This window comes from Topomyia yanbarensis, chromosome 3 (genome assembly GCF_030247195.1).
Source record: "Topomyia yanbarensis strain Yona2022 chromosome 3, ASM3024719v1, whole genome shotgun sequence".
NCBI classification, from domain to species: domain Eukaryota; kingdom Metazoa; phylum Arthropoda; class Insecta; order Diptera; family Culicidae; genus Topomyia; species Topomyia yanbarensis.
Genome location: NC_080672.1, coordinates 168182813 through 168200159, shown reverse-complemented (window position 1 = coordinate 168200159; position 17347 = coordinate 168182813). Strand labels below are relative to the sequence as shown.

Genomic DNA, 17347 nt, shown 5'->3' with positions numbered 1-17347 from the left:
CATACCCTTCTTGATAACCGTCTATCCAGAACATCATGACATACCTCACATGCAGATGATATAGAGTGCCAATAATTATCCGAAATATCGACCCTCCCCTCGCCCCTGCGATTACAGGCTGGAAACTACAACACTACAACAAAGTGTGCATATCCGCCACAATGATCAATCAGCAAACGACGATGTCAATTACACAATATGTATCCCACTTCCTACCTTTTTCCTTTACTTACATAAGAGGGGAGCAAGCCGCCCCTAAATACGGCTTTCCCTTCCCCCACTAACATGTGACATGTAATTAAAAAAAAAAAAATTATCGGCCTCGTTAAGCTAAAGCATTTGGGCCTAAATAAACGTATTTAAGATTAAAAAAAAAGAATTATTTTACTTTTATTGAAAATGCGTAGTTTTCTACGCTATAATGGGTACTTTATTTTATCAGTGTAAAGCAAGACGTGACAATAGGGGGGGGGGCGTTTTTGTTCCAATTTTACGCCAGAGTGGTTCAGCTCCTGATTGGTTGATTCTGATTTTTTGCACCCTACGCAATGTTACTGCAGGGATAGCGAAATGATGTTTGGCAGTGTTGTTATATTTATAGGAAAATATTGTCATCACTTTTGACAAATAAAATTATTATCGGTAAAGAAGTAAAAATGACCAAATTGAACAGAAATTGTGCGGTAAAGTGAAACAAATATTTTTCCAAATTTCAACAAAAATAACACAGAAACCACATAATCTAAAATTTTTCAGAAAATGGCTTCATCAAACCTTGCTAAACACCTATGACATGGAAAAACGATGCCCTTCATCAATATAGTGGATTCACGATACTAAATATTGCCGGCAAAAAATAAATTAGCAAGGCTCCATTTTCATTAATAAAAATAGCAACACTGTTGGGAAGATTTCGACAAGGTGAACATGTGCGAAAAGAAGAATGTCGAATGAAAAATAAGAAGCCGATTGTCATGTCTTGTCTTAGGTTTAAGCAGCGGCGATCAGTAGGCTATTTAAACTTTGTTCTAGGCTACCCGCCGTAACTTGCCGTTTACCGTAAAAGTAGTGGGGGCTGCAGGATCAAACTTCTGATTATTGTTGGCGATTCTACGTTGAAACCTGGGACGGAACTTTGCGGATAGAAAAAAAGTGTCAAATTAATCCAGCTCTGAAACGTCACTTTGAACCAGTGTGAGGCAGAATGAGAAAGCATGCGAGTAACATGTGAACCAGAATGAGAGCGTTTGTGAGCAGAATTGGAAATGAAAAAAAAGAAAAAGAAAACATCTATCCGCATGTCCCGTCCTTGGTTGAAACCACTCACAGATGGCGTTGGAAACAAAGTGTTGCCAATTTCTTTTTGTGGTCAGTATTTTGAGCCCATTGTTCTGTCATAGTGGATATATTTTCTGTAAACATTTATTTGCTCTCAAATGGGTGCTTATCCACTCGGCGTGCCAACTACTGAATTTCGTGAAATGATTTAAAAATTACTGACCAAATTATACCCCTACTTGGGGTATGCTGGTATGGTAGCGCTAGTATTTTAACGGATATATTTTATACTTTATTCGAACGTGGATGTCTTTCTCAAAACGAAGCTTGCTTGGCGATTACCAAAACAAACCGAACATAGTTTTCAGGTTTATTTTCTTCGCATGAAGATTGTTGCCTTGACCTGAGTTAAAGCATATGCCGACAAGTTATCGTAAAGTTGTTAATAAACAAATTATTTTCTTAAATTAAATATCGAAAATATTCTGATTTTCACACATTTCGTATATTTGGCTGTTCGCAATGCTGATGTATTCTATATAAGCTGTCCTATTTTGCATCACCAACTAAAACAGATCAATCGCAATGCTTTCGCTGTGCAGTTCTATCTTTCGAGTGCTTTTTTGGAAAAGATTTAGAGCAGCTCAACTATTGTTTTAAATTTTGCACAATTTGAAACATGAATAGAACACTGTTTTAATTTTTTTCATAAGTACGTGTAACGACTGACAGTAGTAAAAACACATAAGTAAAGAGCAATAACAAAATCGAGCAAACAATATTTAGAACAGATTCAAGCATTATTTTTGGATCACCGTATCTAACAAAAGTAAACAAACCGAGATTATCTATCCCCGCATTCTAAGCCTCTCAATGTACATACTGGCAAACTTTCGTTTCGTTATTCAGTAATGCTGTTGAAAAATGCACGTTCGAAATAATAACGAACAAGCAACTGACACATCAAAAGTGCATAAATACAGTTTCATCATTTTATTTTTGTTAGTTTTGGTACTGCTGTAACGTTATTTTAATTTAATCGGTTTTTGTATCTATATCATTAAATTATACTAAAATCCTTTCACTAAAATTCTCATATGGGTAATGTTTCTAAAAGGGGGATAAGAGTGCGCAATTCATTAGTTCTGAACAATACAATATTTTGGCGGATTTTAATTGATATTTTTCGGTGAAAATGAACGGAAAGAGGTTAATTGTTTTACGTTTCGGCCTACTGTTTCTTTTCAGCCATCATTAGAAATTTACTAGCTATTCTACCCTCTATTCCCCATTGGGTTGCTTTTCTGTCAGAAAAGCAACCCAATGGGGGAATGGAGGGTAGTATAGCTAGTAAATTTCTGATGATGGCTGAAAAGAAACAGTAGGCCGAAACGTAAAACAATTAACCTCTTTCCGTTCATTTTCACCGAAAAATATCAATTAAAATCCGCCAAAATAAGTTCACGGTGATCTAAAATCGATATTCAACAATATAATATAGATGAAGTGTATAGTCATGTTAGCCCACCCGAATAGAATTTTACAATAGCATTTACCCTACAAACAATCATAAAACAATATATATTATAGTTATTACTGTTTCAACATTGTTCAACGTAGTTCTTGCAGTATATTTACAATAAAATTCCATGTAACAATCAATTTTGTTGTTCTGCAAAAAAACTGATACAGTAAATTTACATTAAATTTTACTGTTTTCGTGAAAAAAATGTATTGAGAAAAATCGATTCTTTTAATGTTAAGATACATAACCACCTCCCTTTTTTGCTGTAAAAGTCGATTTTACATTGAAATTTACTGTAGAAACGTTAAAGTTTACTGTTTTTGTATTGTAGTATAACACTAGAATTCACTGTAAATTATTGTAAAATTACTGTACTGTCACAGTGAATATTACGGTTTTGTTATTGTACATTTCTATTCGGGCAAGCTCCACTGATACACTTTCGGCACGTGTTATTTTCAATTCATCAATCTATTCTACAGTAGATCAAACCTAAGTACCTGTAACAATGCGAGCGCAAATAAAATACTAAAACTGGCTAGCTGAAAAATGTTGGAAGTGTAAGAGTAGTGCCTAGAATAACAAAACTTTTGTCTCCTATTCACTGCTCAAAATTAAGAGCGAATGACCAATCGAAGTTAAACCTCCAATAAACAATACAATACTGCTCAAAATTGACAAACTACAAATGTTTGTTCTTTTCGTTGACATACGGTCTCTGCTGAGCAATTCAGTCATAGGACTGCTTTATAGATGAAAACAATAGTCACCAAAATCAACCAAACTAAAATAAAGTGCAACAAAGATAACAAAAATAACTGTAAGCGTGATACTAAAACATCGTAACTTTATTTCTTCTTCATAACGCTCTTTTGAATGTCTTGTCCTTTGGTGAATATTTTGGTTGAAAAATTGATATAGAAATCGACATGGTTTTTAAATAACATTTAAATCAAAACTTCGAGAATGTCACCGCCTTTTTCATAGAGCACTCGTTAGTGTGGCCATGAGGCCATGACGTATCCGTATCCGAACATGAAATTTGACGTATTCACAATAGAAATACGTCAGATTTCTGCTCGTTTGGATACGTCAAACACGTTTTGGCCACACTCTAACTAGAGCGCTGGTATTCAAAAAAATCGACTTAATTTTTTTCAAGTGAACAAGTTTTTAGTCGGAAAAGCACCTACCGTAACCCATCATTTCAGAAACACTGCGAACTACCTTTCCTTCCAATATAATTAGCTAAAACTACTATTAACTAAAACTTAGTTTGTGTAACTAGCGAGAACAAGCCAAATAGAAAATTTTGTAATGGATATTTTCACTTCTGTACACTTCCCTCCGCGACGCGATTCTCGGCAAACTAAATGACGATCGTCGATTTCGATTAACGTCTGTGCTGTGAATATTTTTGCCGAGCGGGTAATTTTAAGAGTTCGGGCGTAGAGGCGCAACTATCGGCAAAAAGGATACAAGAGCGGAGAAAAATGAATGGCTGCGTACCTTTTCTAGTTCAAACGTCCCCTGCAGGTTCGAACTTCTGATGATTGTGGACGATTCTACGTTGAAATCGCTCACAAATAGCGCTGAAAACAAAGTGTTGAAAACGGATTATAACTACTAGAGGGAGGAAAGCGCTACTGTCTCGATGTAACATTGGGTCTCGCCTAGGGGCAGATCACTCTAGAAATGTATAACAAATTTGCATCAAATTAGAAAAAATGCATCTAATTTCCATTTTTGCATCAACTTTGCACTCCCTCGCAGAAAAGTTTGTTTAATAAACGTCCTACGCTTGTTGAATGTAGGGCCAATTTTTTGTAGGGTTTTGACGTCTTACACGCAACGCAAAATACATTATGAATTTCTATTTTGATGGAAAGAAATGCATTTAATTTGGCTGATTTTTAAAAACGCATCACAAGTGATCTGCCCCTAGGGTCTTGCTCTAGCATATTGTATTCAATTACTTTGACATGTGTGTACCCGGGGCAAACATGGTCAGGCGATTTAAATAGTTTGACGTTTGACTCAACTCGGCTGTGCTAATTGCCCCTAGGAACAAATGCGATTTGCGAATGCGATTTAAAGGCAATTTCAATATATAGACAAATTTGCTGACGACTGAAATGGACTTGATTGTTTTTTGCGTTTTTTCAAACATGGCGGTTCATGTTTGGCTTAAGCACAGAGAACAGACATCCATGATCGAACAAAAATATTTAAAAAACGTGTGTAAACATTTGAATTAATATACTAAAAACACTAGCGCCGCCACACCAACCTATCCCAACTATCCGTCAAATCGATTCCAGAACCGGTTCGAAATCCTGGATGGATTCTGCATGGGATTTAGCTCAAAGAAAACAACCGATTCCGACTCTATCGGTTGACGCATTTGAGCTGGAATTCATGCTGGAAGTCCGAATCAGTTCCGGACTAGTTTGACTGGGTAGAGGAATAACCGCTGTCAATTCTGTCGTACTCAGCCACAAAAAAACATGACGACAGTAGCGCACCTGGTTTAGATATCCAAACTACCTTCGAAACCGTTAGAGATTTTACACAAGTTGAATGCTGAAGATGGACGTCTGTTCTCTGTGGCTTAAGTATAAAATAACTTGCTGGCAAATTGAAGGGCAATTAGTGCATCCGAGTTGGCAAATAGCCCCCCGTTAGCCAGCAAATTGCCCTTTTTGACTGGGATGTGTCAAACTAATGGGTCTAGCATACGTAAGAGCGAAATAATAAATCATCAGTGTTAACAGCGGCATTTAACCACGGCAAAAACCACAACTCATTGATAAGTTTTTTATACTCAACCTTGAATTCAATATACTAAAATTTAAGCTGAATTTACCTAATTGTGAATGTACCCAAAACAACTCAAAAGTACCCTACATCGCGGAAGACCTCGACTGAGTCGAATCTCTCGTTTTATTTTTGACAACACTAATAAGTGCGAAAGCGACGCACAACTCAAAAGTAAGTTAAAAGAACTTATTCTTTGTGTTGTTTTATTTTTGCATGTATATAGTCCTGAGTTTATTATGGTTGCTGTTGAAAACTGGAAAGTCCAACCAGCGACAGTTTAACAAGGACGTCTGAAAACATTCAATTGAATATAACGAAATCTGTTGAAATCGATCTATTTAAAAAAAGAGATTATAACTACTAAAGGGAGCAAAGCGCTACTGTCTCCATGTATTCACGGACTAAAACATGGGGTCTCGCTCTAGCATATTGTATCCCATTACTTTGACATGTATGTACCCGGGGCAATATGTGTCAAACTAATGGGCTTGGTAGCTTCTTTAGATTGAGCATGAGCATGATGACCGTACAATTCGTAGTTGCTACTCCGTGATTGGCCAGAACAAGCAAAATTGCACAGAGAATCAACGAATGTGGCCTGGGAATAGCTATCCATCAATGTGCACGTTTTGAGAGTTCTATACGTTCAAATGTCAATAACGGCGCCGAGTTCGTCTTTACAGTCATCGGGGAGGGAAAGGAATGTTAGTGTAGCAAACGTTGTTATGGAGACCGTGTATACCTCTGCATCTCCACGATTGTCACGGGAAGGAGTTTTTGTTAGTAGGATGGGGTAAAGAGTTACACAAACCTGGATTCACCTTGATAAGAGATACGATCTGTGCAACTCTCATAAGTGTTAAACATGGTAGCATCTTTAGATTGTAGCGAAAGGAAATACCTCTAAAAACCTATTTTGTTATGCCAAAAAATACTCCACGGAACGCAATGTTGCGGTAACCATGACACAGCCACTAACACAAGGGACGAGTAACTTAGAACAAATCGAGTTGAAGAGTAACGTGGAGCAAAAGGCGCACCTAAAAGTTTTCGCAACATAACTATTTGTAGAAAAGCACAAGAAAATCGACATGATCGACATGACTCGCAATATTCCCCCAATGTGGGCGGACAATCGATCGACGGAACTAGATCTACGAAAACACGGAGAGTCCGAACGAAATAAAGAATTACACAACCGCACTCTTTGAACAATGTGTTTTTGTTTTCGATGAACTCAGCGAAGCTAACAAACGTCAAATAGAATCAACAGATTTATGTGTTCTCAACAGGGGTGTATTCACGCATAAACGCCTAGCACAAGATCTGGAAAGAGCGCGACCACTCCTCCTCGCGAATTTAACCCCGAGTCTCATTAACGGCCTATTCCTCGATCAGCATGGTTGAGAATCCCATCTTTTCACCGAACCTCTTGACCTTGGTTAACCCTAGCGGCTTGGTCAAGATATCCGCAAGCATGTATTCCGACGCATAGTATTGCAGATCGATATCGCCCGATGAACAGCAGCTCCTGGTGAAGTGGTAGCGTGTGTCTATGTGCTTAGAACTTTTCTTCTGCTGATCCAATGCGACGAAATCTAGGCAACGCCTGTTATCCTCGCAGATGATCGTCGTTTCTCGTTCAGTTCAGCTAGTAAACGCCGTAGCCAAACAACTTTCTGCGTAGCCTCTGAGAGGGTCACGTATTCCTCCATGGTGGACATGGCCACGTAGCTCTGCTATCGGCTTACCTAAGTCACGGTCGCTCCTCCTAGACTGAACATGTAGCCAGTACAAGATTTGCGGTCACTATTATCGCCTGCCTAATCGGCATCGCAATATCCTGATAGCAGTAGCTCACGTCCACTCCTTCCAAGTTTCAATCCGTAGTCAACCGTGTATATCAAGTAGCGCACTATGCGCTTCGCCTCGGTCCAGTCGGTCATCGACGGGCAACTAATTTTCCAACTCAAGATTCCGACCGCCACAACGACGCCTGGACGATTATTGACGGACAAGTACAGCAGGCAACCGATCAACTTGGGGTATTCCTCGCTACTCTCTATCTTCGGGATATTTTCGGTCACCTTGTAGTATTCCGGATGCCTTGGGCACTTCGATCTTTTAGCGTTGTCCAATTCAAATCGTGCCACCACTCATTTGATAAAATCACAAAGAATCCGTCCTAATTTCTCTGTGCACACGAATGCCTAAGAAACTTCGGATGGCAGCTAGCCTTGTAATCTTCAGTCGCTTCTGCAACGCTTGCTTGACCTTGGCGATTTCCTCCTCCTGTGCACAGACCAACAGCAAATCATCCACAAATATGAGCATATACATCACCCCATTCATACAAATCTATTTTCAATATAAGCACCAACCGGAACTACACTGTTCGAATCCAAGCTGCTTGAGTATCCGTTAGTTTCTTGTGCTAAACTCTTGCCGCTTGTTTCAAGCCATAAATGCTTCGCTTTAGTCTGCACACTTTCTTCAAACTTCCGGTTGGCAGGTACCCTGGAGGCTGCGCATATACACTCCCTCGTTCAGCTTCCGTAGAGGTACGCAGATTTAATGCCCAAGTATTTTCCGTACATTTGCTGATGGCCCGCAACAGATAACATACGGAAGGTAGAACGCATCGCCACTGGGGTAAATATTTCCTCCAAAACGCCGGCTGCATCCATGCGCCAGGAGTTTGGCCTTCATTCTCTCGAACTTGCCGTTCGCATCCAACTTCCTGTTGTACACCCACTTGCTACCAACAATGTTGCAAGCAGGCGACGGGTTTACAAACTCCCATGCATCGTTCGACACCAACGACTCGTACTCAGCATCCATTGCCGCAATCCATTCCTCCTTGTCAGGGCAGCTGATTGCTTGCGCGTACGTAGTCGGCTCATCCTGGTCCATTTTTTTTTTTTGGGATTTGGAACCACCGCGACCATTGAGTTGATCTATTGTGGTATACCCCTGCTTAATATCGCATCGGTTCAGGTCGACGAGTTACCATTGAGGGTAACTGTCGTTGTCTGATGGTGCGAAGTACCCCAGTCTGGTATAATTCTTAGAATGAATTTAACTACCACGTTGGGATTTTCTAACCAGATTTCACAAGGACTTAGTATGGCCTTGTTGAAATATTGTTTTCTACGCACTAGTAGTGCTGGACAGTCGCAGAGCAAATGTTGAGAGGTCTCTATATCACAGTCACAAAACCGACAGACTTCTGTTTGACTTCGATTTATCTTTTTCAAATGATATCTGGCCGGGCAGTGCCCCGTAAGTAGCCCAATAACAATGCTTAGTGATTTTTTATTTATGTTTAGTATTTTTTCCATAACTCGCTTGTTTGGAGTTATGAACAGTTTTGATTGCCTTGAAGTATTTGTTGCAATCCAGTTTGACTGTATTGCATCTTCCTCCCATTTTTTGATTTCCATTTGTAATACACATTTGGACACCCCGCAGAAAGGCTCTGGTCCAATGAATGGTAAGTTTGAGCCTTGTCTAGCTAGTATATCGGCTTTTTCATTTCCTTCGATTCCACAGTGGCCTGGTACCCAGTACAGATAAACCTGGTTTTTATCAGCCAGTTGCTTCAGTAGTGTCATACATTCCCACACCAATTTGGATTGGCATTCGTAGGATTTTAGTGCATTCAGAGCTGCCTGACTGTCAGAAAATATGCAAATCCGTGCGCGTCTATAGTTCCTTTTTAAACATATAGATGCACACTCTAAGATGGCATATATTTCTGCAAGGAAAACAGTTGTCTATCTTCCCATTGGTATCGAGACATCAAGCCCAGGACCAGTCACTCCAGCTCCAGTGCTATCGTTCATTTTTGATCCATCTGTGTAGAAATTAATTGATCCTGGTAGAATATTTGGGCCTCCTATCTCCCAAGTTCGACGGTCCATTTCAACCACTTGGTACGGTATGTCTAGGTTTAGGCTTTTTTCCATCCAGTCTTCATTCATTGCTACTAATGGATTCATGAAGAAATCTTTCAGTATACTCAGATGCCCAAAAAGATTGCCTTCAAGAAAATTATTGTTTCTTCGCAGCCTTAGTGCACTCTTTTTGGCTTCCATTTGCACGTATTGATGCAGTGGAAGCTTATTAAGAGCTGCCTCTATGGCCTTTGTTGGTGTACTATACATTGCTCCTATTATGGCCATGCAGGCCAAGCGTTGTAACTTGTCTAATTTTTTCCGGGCCGTACATTGCTTTGTTTTCGGCCACCATACTAGTGCAGCATACACTATCTTTGGTCTTACTATAACCGTGTAGATCCAATGAATCATTTTAGGTTTAAGCCCCCACTTTTTTCCAAAAGTTTTCTTACTTATCCAGAGAGCATTTGTGGCTTTGCTTATTACCTGCTCTAAGTGTAAGTTCCAGTTAAGTTTCTCATCTAGAATGACTCCTAAATATTTTGCACTTGACGAATATTTTAGGATAGATCCATTAATTGTCAGGCTTTTGAGCGTCACTTTTCTTCTGCGAGTAAACGGAACCAAAACTGCTTTGGAGGGGTTTATGTTTAACCCTTCTCTTTGGCACCACTGGAAAGTGCAGTTCAATGCAGATTGCATTCGATCTGTGATGATGTCGTCGAACTTCCCACGAACTATTATGACCACGTCGTCAGCAAATCCAACAACTTCAAAGCCTTTTTCCGCAAGTTTATTGAGTAGATCGTCTACAATAAGCGACCATAGCAAGGGCGACAATACACCTCCTTGAGGACATCCCTTAGTGGTCGTTATTGTTATGGACGATTCCCCCAATTCAGCAGATACTTTTCTGTTATTCAGCATTTCCATGATCCAGACTTTAATGCAAGGATCAAAGTTTCTTTTCCTGGTCCATCGTTGCCATACTAACAAAATATTCTCCAAACCGCGCCGGTAACATTCTCTTCATCCTCAGGATTTTTTACGAATGCCGGCACGGGTGCCGGCTCACGCGTGATTACCGGAACCGTTATTGGCTCCAACTCAACCGTCGATTCAGTAGCTTCTAGCATCCACTCGCGTTCACTGTCCATACGCCAATCCCGAGGAAATTTACATCCCGGCTGATGGTTGTTCCGTCCGAAATCGTATCTAGCAGCCTATAGGCCTCGTTGGAGTAGCCTACAAACACCAGCTTTCGTGATTTAGGCTTTATTTTCCTGCGTGTCTCGGTTGGAACGTGTACCCAGGCTTCGCAGCCTATGCAATACTTAATATTGTAAGTGCTCATACGACGGAAGTTTTCCATATCACTTCTCATAAGGACTCATTCCGATGAATCTGGAAGCTACTCGATTCTGAATGTAGGTTGCCGTCAGAATCTCCTCTCCCCAGTACTTTTGATACAGTTTGGCCTCCAACAACGTACAAAGCGCCATTTCTTTCAGGTATCGGTTTCGCCTTTCTAGCACACCTTTTTGCTGCGGTATGGCGCGCTGAACTGGCTCACAATACCTTCCGCACGGAGAAAGTTCTGCAATTCTCCTCCACCGTCCGATTACAGCACCCTGGGAGCCTTGTCCCTCTGCGTCCTGCAGAAGCAAATGAAGTCCTTGATTTTCTCTGCGGCGTCAAACTTCTTCTTCAGAATGCACATTTCCGTATGGTTTCCACTCAGCGATCTCTTCGTCGGACCACTGAGATCAGCGTGTTCGATGTTCAGTTTTTCCTTGGAATCTCTATCCACACTTTAAGGAAACGGCGCCCGCGCCATCTTTCCCTCAAGTCAACATTGCTACACAGTACGCAGTCTGTGCCACGTATGCAAGCAATGCGCCATGTACTAATCATCGCCTGCTCCGGAACACACAAACGGTACAAGCTTCTGTATCACTCGCCTACCGCACACACTTGTCCGGGGCGGCTTCGAATTTCGCACCGATTCTCAGTGAACACCACAACAATGCTCTTATTCGCAAGGATACTCACCGACACAAGTCCACTGGTAAGTTTCGGCACATACAATACCTCGTTCAACTCGATGTCTATCGGTTCTCCAGTGACCAACGATTATTCCACGGCCCGTGCCAGCTACTTCGCCTCGCTCGCCATCGGCCAATATCACGCTCGAACCACCAGTTTGCTCCAGTGAAGAACTTCCGATTCCCCGTCATGTACCGTGAAGCACCACTGTCGATAACCCGAGCACGATCGCGTGCGCTGTGGGTTGTTGACGAGATCGCGGGTGTAAGTATGTGTGGATGATTGCAATTGCATGTTCGCGTTTGTGACCCGGTTTGTGTTATCGCGAAGGCTAGCGGCGCTTGTACGTTTTGAACGAGATATTGTGAGTGTATATGAAAGCTTATGGAATTGATTGTGTTGATGAGTGTTAGTATTTATGTAAGATATAGTAATAAAAGGAAATATAACATGCTAAATAAATGAAAAGAGGTTAAGTAGAAGCGCATAAATTAACTGAAATTTTTTTGGTACACATCAGTAGTGGAAAAGCAAACTAATAGAAGTAAAACAATAAACCAATGAAGTTGAAGAAAAAACAGAAGGGACGTGTTTAAAGTTGCTTATATTTGGAAACATATCCACTTATTTGACGGTTTGGTTCGCGTGGATGGGGGTTCTTCAAGATTACTAGGAAGATTTTGAACATTTGACTTGATATGGTTTCAATACTTTGGATAGTTTAACTAATTTTAAAATTAATACATTGTGCAATCGAATGATGTTTACTTTAGATTGGTGTTTAAATTAGTATGATCCCAATACTTTGGATAGTTTAACTAATTTTAAAATTAATACATTGTGCAATCGAATGATGTTTACTTTAGATTGGTGTTTAAATTAGTATGATCCCAATACTTTGGCTAATTGACTTAAGTTTTAATGCATTGTGCAAATTAAATGATATTTAATTTAGATTATATGTAATGAACCAACAACCATAGGATACTGCATCAGTCTGCATGACAGCAAAAATAATTCAATCTGCCAGTCGTCAGGGTTTCCCTTCGCTTCTATCCACCACCTGAAGCATGCGTCGTGTTGCTATTAAATTCTAGGAACCAACAAAATCCAAGGTCTCCAAGCTACAAATCCCTAAGCATAAAAAATTTCAGTCTGGAGTCCATCGCCAACGGGTTTTCTCTACAGGGGTGTATTCACACAGCCAATAGCGCTGAGAAAAAAAAATCGACGCGCTGTTAAAGTACAACTGTAGTTGTTTTGTTTCTTTAGCTCTAAAAGGTTTTTCATTGAACGACGCTTTTTCAAAGAGATTCTCTTAATTCCCAGAACTGAATTAATAATCATTTGATCATCTTTAGAAATTTAATTTTCATATTCTCTACTGTATCTACAAACGACCTATTTTGCTTTATACGACAAATAAATTTTTTGTGTATTTCTTTTTTTTCTCTCATTATTTACTTTGTCTTTTTTCCAAGTTGGCTTCTTTAAAAAAAACTATTATCCGAATCGTACTCTATGAAACCAACACCACAGACTAACAGACATAACACTATGAGAGAATTCCCTTAAAAATATCGGCCCGGCAATTTTCCCAGAACACTAGCTCCACCTTTTATTCACGATCCCAAACACTTATTTGTAGGTGGGTTACCCCTCAGGCTTGGGAACAATTTTTCACTAGTGATCTATCCCCCAATCGCTTGTTCATATGTCAGTGGCGCCATAATTTCAAAAGCGGTCACAGTCCCAGCTACAAATATATTTAAAATGACCGTTAAAGCGGGCGAAGCATTATTTTCGAGTGTTATGTCTGTTAGTCTGTACCAACACCACATACACAATACTCGAAAACAATGCATCGTTCGCTTTAACGGTCATTTTAAATATATTTGGCCTGTGTTGAGCCAAAGAGGACCAAGCGCCATTTTAAGATTACTTGTTCTAAAAACGCTGTCGTATACAACATAGGACTGGCAACATCCACATCTGTTTAGTTTTGGGAACACAAATAGTAAACGAAAGCAAATAAGTGTTCCTTAACTTGCTATGTTAATGGTGAATTAACTAAAAACACATTTTAACATGAACAATAACAGAAAAAAAATATATGGCGCTCAGTTTGGTTTGGCCACAGATAACAGACGTTTAAGCTCGATTTGAATCATGTGTAAATACCCGCTACTGAAATTTCGAATAAATTAGACGTTTGAAAGACGTTTGGCAAACGTTTGCAGATGGCGCAGTGATCGATACAATGCAGTTAGAGTGCAGCTGTCAAACACGTGTAGCAAACAGTTGCGCAGATGACAATAGTGAAACACGGATTTCCAACGTTTATCAATTTGAAAGTTTACACAGGTTTTTGAAGAAATTTTGTTCTAGCCTAAACGTCTGTTATCTGTGGTTTGGCTTAACGTAGGCCATTTGTAGTTGGGACTGTGGCCGCATTTGCGATTATGGCGCCACTGAACAAGCATGCGGGGGATAGATCACTACCACTAGTGAAAAATTGTTCCCAAGCTTGAGACGAAGATTACGATTGAGGGGTAATACTCTATAGCAAATGAGTGTTTCGGACCATGTATAAAAGGCGGAGAATTTAACCCATTATGTCCTAGCGTATGAAATTTCATACACAAAAACAACACATTTCTGGATCATACTTGTTATACAATAAAGGCGTTTTATAACTTCTGGTCTTCTGTGAACGTTAATTAATACCCTATAGTTTATAATGTGTATGCTCAATAATCTTTTTTTAAAATTCCTTTGTGTTTTCGAATGTCAAAGTTGGACAAAATTCAAACCAAAATATGAACAATACATATTATTAAATTTCTCTTCTAAATCACTCATTCTTGTTTCGAATTGTGAACGAATGGCCATGAGAGGTGTGAAAGATGTGGCTCAGTGCGAAAAAATGGAAGAAATTGGTGAAACAATTGCGAAAATTCTGCTGGCAGTTCAAGGTATGAAATTTCTTAATACGTAGCAAATCATACCTGGTTCCACCCAGAATATTTTTTATGTAAATTCTCGTGAGAAAATGTTCTTTTTCTTAAAATAATTACAAAGTTTGAAGGAAAGATGGTTTAATGCTACGAACCAATCATGAGATGAAACGGCACGAGAAAGGAGATAAGTGTTAAAATCATTCAAAAAAGCTAAATGAATGATCTGAAGATATTATTCGATTTTATGTTGAATATAAAGATTTTAGCCGAATTTTCTCTGTAATGATTTTTTGATACCCTATCAGCCCAGCGTATGAAATTTCATACGTTATTTTTTTCGCAACAAGACGTTACACAGTGGTTATTGTATTTTTCCCATACTTAATTCGGCATAATATGAGGGCTCACGAAGTATTTTACAAATTACCAAAATTTTTAACATAGCTGGGTTATAATGGGTTAAAAAATGAGCGGATTGATATTTTTAGTGGAATTTCCTCATAGTGTTATGTCTGTTAGAACAGCAGTCAATAAGTACGAGTCGTTATTAATGCCCTTATTGAGGAGTAGTGTTACATTTAATGATCGTGTAAGGCGAGTAATGACGGGATTTTCGTTCAATTCCAGTAATGTCAATAATGGGTTCCTAATATAATGCTTAGGCATGGGATTACAGCACGCGATTATTTTTTTAACGATCACAAAAAGTAATCGCATAAGAGTCTCGTGCTGTTTTCTACAAGGTAGACGTTATTTTATCACACTCATTTGAGAAGTATTACAATAAAAAACTCGAAAAAAAAACAATCAAAAATTTCAATCATTTTCTTTGCAGCTTGTTTTGCAACATGGGACTGACTTGCAATTATGGGCAGTTCATAAGGTAGCAAACATCATTTCTTTTGTGCGTAGCACTGAACTTCACGCTCTACACGAGGTCTGCACTCACAAACAAATGAGAGACTGCATGGGTGGTTCATGTTCCTCTACCACGAAAGAAATAGTGAAAGTCGCGTTGGCATCAATACCATTTGGCATTTTACAAGCTAACGTGATAGTCCTGCTAGTTCTTTACTACCCATACATTTAAATTCATAATTTAAAGCCAGAATGTATTGCACAAACACCACCGGTGAGGTTCTCGTACTCAACGCACTTAAATCCTGCATCTTCGATCAAAGTTTTAAAAGCCTCCTGTTTGGGAAACTTCCGTATACTCTCAACCAAATACTGATAAGGTTGCCACTGACTTGCCAATATTTGACCCATTGGTGGAATTACTTGAAAAGAGTATTGATCATAGAACCTAAAAAATATTCCTTATGCCATCATATTTTCTGTGGTAAAATGTGTTTAAAGTATACCATCTGAGATAATCGTTAGTTACGTAACTGAATTCCAAACAAAGAAAACGGCCACCTGGCCGCAGGACTCGATGTGCTTCCGATAGTGCCTGTTGGAAGAATTAAAAGAAGATATAACTTTTCTTAGATATAAACTCTGCCAACCTTTTCAATGTGGGTAACATTTCTTATGCCAAACGCAATTGTGTAAGCCGTGTATGAATTATCATCGAACGGAAGCTCCTCGGCATCAGCACAAACCCAATCTATAGTGGACTGGTTAAGTTTAAAATTCATTCTGCGTATGTTACAAAAATATCAATAACAGTATAATTGAAATCACTTATCACTTAGCATACTTAGCAAATCGTTCCTGTCCAACATCCAACATATTTTGGTTAATATCCGACACAGTAACGTGGTTGGTCGCCTGGTCCACATCAAACGGTAAATTGTTTAAATATTTTAGATAGCGAAAAGCAATATCACCCGTTCCACCCGCCATATCAAGTAGCTTGTTGCCTCCCGCTACCGGTGCGAGCTTTTCTATCAATATGTCTTTCCAAATTCGATGAATTCCGAGTGACATAGCATCGTTCATAAGGTCATACGACGAAGCTACTTCCGCGAAAACGTTATGAACTTTCCGCCACTTCTCACTTTCCATTACAGTTTCAAATCCAAAATGCGTCTCTGCTTCCTGATTTCGAGCTGATGGAGAGTTTCCCGAGTAAGCTACAGCTGTCATCCGAAACGGTAATTTTAGTAAAAAGTTTGGAATCCTGCGAAAGGAACCTATCATGATTGATTAGCACAGCACCGGATATGCGACCGACACGGCACGAAATAAAGCTAAAATTGTAAGATCCAATAAACAAGTCAGAAAATTTCTTTTGGCAATTTTCACAAACCAGGTACTACAGAACCTAATACTTCAGAACCAATACACTAAACGAGCAAGTAAAAAACGGAACAGATCGACAAAAACTTCAAACAGCTGATTATTTATTTATTTGTTTTGCATCCAGCGTTGTCGGTGGTTTTACACATACAGCGATGCCAGACTTGCAGACAGGTCTGCATTTTACATGATATGCGTGATTTCACCTACCGACTAGTTTACCTATCAGAACTATCTGCTCGCAGCGCTACTAATGGCGAGTAACGCAAACAGTGATTTCCTACACCGCAGCCCGGATAGAATTTTACAATAGCATTTACCCTACAAACAATTATAACATAATAAATATTATAGTTATTATTGTTTCAACATTGTTCAATGCCAAGTTCTCACAGTAGATTCACATTAAATTTTACTGTTTTCGAGAAAAAAATATATGGAGAAAAATTGATTTTTTTAATGTTAAGATACATAACTACCCCCCTTTTCCACTGTAAAAGCTATTTTACATTGAAATTTACTGTAAAAATGTTAAAGTTTATTGTTTTTGTATTGTAGCATAACACTAAAACTTA

At 39.2% G+C, this 17347-nt stretch overlaps 2 protein-coding genes across 2 annotated transcripts; both read right to left on the bottom strand.

The window, feature by feature from the left end:
* Positions 1 to 7006: 7006 nt before the first annotated feature.
* LOC131687372 (uncharacterized) lies at positions 7007 to 8536 on the bottom strand. Its single transcript, XM_058971455.1, has 2 exons — positions 8250 to 8536; positions 7007 to 7154 (listed from the first exon to the last, which is right to left on the bottom strand). The coding sequence occupies exons 1-2, from the start codon at positions 8534 to 8536 to the stop codon at positions 7007 to 7009; spliced, it is 435 nt and encodes a 144-aa protein (XP_058827438.1).
* Positions 8537 to 12513: 3977 nt separating this feature from the next.
* On the bottom strand, positions 12514 to 16952 carry LOC131693167 (2-methoxy-6-polyprenyl-1,4-benzoquinol methylase, mitochondrial). The gene is made up of 5 exons (XM_058980779.1): positions 16783 to 16952; positions 16231 to 16723; positions 16037 to 16169; positions 15893 to 15981; positions 12514 to 15834 (listed from the first exon to the last, which is right to left on the bottom strand). Exons 2-5 carry the CDS (start codon positions 16671 to 16673, stop codon positions 15621 to 15623), a joined length of 879 nt encoding a protein of 292 aa, XP_058836762.1. The 5' UTR covers positions 16674 to 16723; positions 16783 to 16952; the 3' UTR covers positions 12514 to 15620.
* Positions 16953 to 17347: the final 395 nt, after the last annotated feature.